We start from the raw sequence: 3,212 nt of genomic DNA on the forward strand, positions 1-3,212 counted from the left end.
CAATAGAAGATAACCCATAATGCTTTGTGGAAAAGCACTCAAAAGTTCAGAGAACTTATCTACCTAACTAATAGATAGATTGTGACTTTCAGAGAAAGCTTCTTAATTATCTTAGTTAAATTCATTCTAGGCAAATAGGTGGATGTAAGAGTTCCTTAAATTTCTGAGGACATTTCTATAACAAATTAGCCATGACAATATAACATCATCTAGGCATGGTGATCCATTTCCTCAGTGAAACTCTTTCCTTTCTGTCTCTTTATTCCAAAGTCAAGAGGCAAAGTCAGATTGAGAGATAGAATTGAGTTCTCTAAGAGAAGATGGGACTGTGGCAGGGGTGCCCACTCTACATATGCAGTGGTGGTACAGCACTGTGCTCAGACCCAAAGACTGCCCAGACTCCTCATGCATGGAGTCACAACCACTAAATTGAGTTGCATAGATGTACTCCCGTGTGATGCTACAAATCAACTGACCTTACTAGGAACAGGTAGCTCTAGACTAAGAGCTTACACTCCACTACAGCATTTCTCTGTACATTCTCAAGTAATGAACTTCATTACCAGGGTTTAGAGAGTATTATCATATGCTCAACCAAGCTCCAACCTAGAGAAGTTTAGTTAATCCTCTAAACACCTATCAGAAAATTGAATCCCAAGCAAATACAGGTGTAACCCATTCTATCAGAAGCTGTTTCATATGCAAAATGCATTAAAGATGAGCACAAGTCTCTTTATTAATGCAAATGGGTCTTGTGGACCACACTATCTGCCATAATTGAACACAAATCCTTCTTCAGTCCCTGAGATGCATACAGTTTTTTGTATTAGGGCCATCACAAAAACTAGTGTATACGGCCAAGGGTTTCATTCCATTCACCAGGTGAAACTTAAAACCCCACATCGTTTTCCACAGATTCCTATTGATGGGAGCTACCTGTGAGTGCAAAACTTGGAGTAGTGCATTTTAAACTTTCAACGGCAGGGAGTTAGCAGGGAAAGAAAATATATTAGCAGAATGATGAAAAAAATAATAATTGAAATTAAGTAATAAAATAAAGCTTTTAAAACACTAAGTCTACTGTGAGGTGTCTGTAGGAAGCAAAATTGAATGGACTGGGGGTTTGAACTATAATATTGGTATATTACAAAGAAAACATCATATATAGGGTTTAATAAATTCATATTGATTGACTATAAATGAATGAACAATTCGATGGATGGAAGGATAAAAGGATGCCAACCAGCCCCCAAATGCTTTCCTGGAAGCTTAGGAATCCAAACAATTACTCCGTCCTTTTAGATTTCTTCCACTCTTCATTTCTAGATAAGAATTTAGGTCCTACAAAACATCCTCTTAGCAACAGTCCTGTACACCCTGTATATGGCATCTTTGACTTCCTTGTTCCTCAAGCAGTAGATAAGTGGGTTCAACATGGGGATCACTGCTGTATAAAACACAGACACCACTTTATTGAGATCCAGGGAGAAACTTGCACTAGGCCGTACATAAATAAAGAAAAGAGTACCATACAGGATGGAAACAGCTGTCAGATGAGATGAGCAGGTAGAAAAGGCTTTATGCCTCCCTTCAGCAGAGTGGATCTTCAGTATGGTAATGAGGATGTAAATGTAGGAGACCAGGATAGTCAGACCACTGAAGACTTCCACAGCTCCAGCCATGATGAAAACTACCAATTTATTGAGCCTAGTGTCAGCACATACAAGGGAAAGCAGCAGGGACATGTCACAGAAGAAATGATTAAAGACATTGGAGCCACAAAAAGGGAGATGAAATGCATTTGTTGTATGAGTCATGGTGTTCATGAACCCACTGACATAGGGACCAATCACCAGCTGGATACAGAGTCTCTGAGACATCGCGACTGAATACAATAATGGGTTGCAGATGGCTACATAGTGGTCATAGGCCATGGATGCCAAGAGGAAACACTCTGCTGCCACAAAGAACCCAAAGAACCACTGCTGCAAAGCACAGCCCAGGAAAGAGATGGCTTTCCTCTTCACAAAAAAGTCAGTGAGCATCTTGGGGCTCACAACTGAGGAGAAGCAGATGTCCACAAAAGACAAGTGGCTGAGAAAAAAGTACATGGGCATGTGTAGGCGGGAACTGATCCGTATCAGAATAATCATACTCAAGTTTCCAGTTAGGTTGATGACGTGGAAACTCAGAAAGAGCAGGAAAAGTAAGATCTGTAACCGGGGGTTGTAATTCAAACCTGTGAAAATGAACTCATTGACCCTTGTGTAGTTTTCATGTGCCATTGGCTGGTTCTGGTTTCCACTAGAAGAAGAACAGAGGAGTCACAGCAGATTTGGCAAACATATCTTCAAAATGGGACACAGGAAAAATATACTAGTAACTGGGAGAGCACTAGAGATGATACTACTTAGCTGCAAGTTCTGGCCAAGGAAACAAAAATTAAATATAGATCAGTGTAAAAATATCAGATCTTAAGTTATATTTTAAGTTTCTGTAGAAATCTATCAATACAGAGATAAGAAAATGGAAACCTAGGAAAGAGGAGAAGCTTGCTCCATGTCCCATAACTAACTGAGGCAAAAATGGTTCCAGAATAGATGTCTAATAACTCCCACTTCAGTGAACTTTGTGTGAGTTCACCAGGTGAATACACATCAGGAAAGATGACATAGGAGAGTAGAAGTGAAGCAAGCTGGAGAAGAAATGAACAGCAACTCATTTTTTAAGTGGCATGCTGTGCACTTTGTGATTATAACCTAAGGCTAAATGTATATTCTCCAACTTGTCTCGAGTCTAACTCCAGACCCTGGAAAGCTACTTTTCTTCATCTCTGAAACAGAAATAATAATATGAAAAATTACCTTGTAAATTGTTGTGAGGATTAAATGAGATAATTCATGCAAAGCATTTAGCAGAGTGTTATTGAGGACCTAGATTAGAGAAGAATAATTGTTAGTATTTTTGTCATACATACTCCCTTTAGTAGACCTACAAGCTAAATGTCATTTTATTTTGCATAGGAAGAAAACAGAAGCTCAATCTATATTCATAATACTAGTGACTGGAAGAGATGAGCTTTGAACATGCATCTTTAAAAAATGGACTATGTTTTTTCCTTTTCACACTGCAGAAATGTTTCCTGTGTCTTCACAATTCCTTCCATTTCAAAGAAATCCAAAATTCATTCCAATATGAGTACAGGATAATGC

General features: G+C 38.8%; 1 protein-coding gene across 1 annotated transcript; it reads right to left on the bottom strand.

The window, feature by feature from the left end:
* Positions 1-1,334: 1,334 nt before the first annotated feature.
* Positions 1,335-2,285, bottom strand: LOC103567142 (olfactory receptor 5G9-like). Its single transcript, XM_008543763.1, has one exon. It carries the CDS (start codon positions 2,283-2,285, stop codon positions 1,335-1,337), a length of 951 nt encoding a protein of 316 aa, XP_008541985.1.
* Between the last annotated feature and the right edge of the window lie 927 nt (positions 2,286-3,212).

Source organism: Equus przewalskii, chromosome 11, assembly GCF_037783145.1.
Source record: "Equus przewalskii isolate Varuska chromosome 11, EquPr2, whole genome shotgun sequence".
Taxonomy (NCBI): domain Eukaryota; kingdom Metazoa; phylum Chordata; class Mammalia; order Perissodactyla; family Equidae; genus Equus; species Equus przewalskii.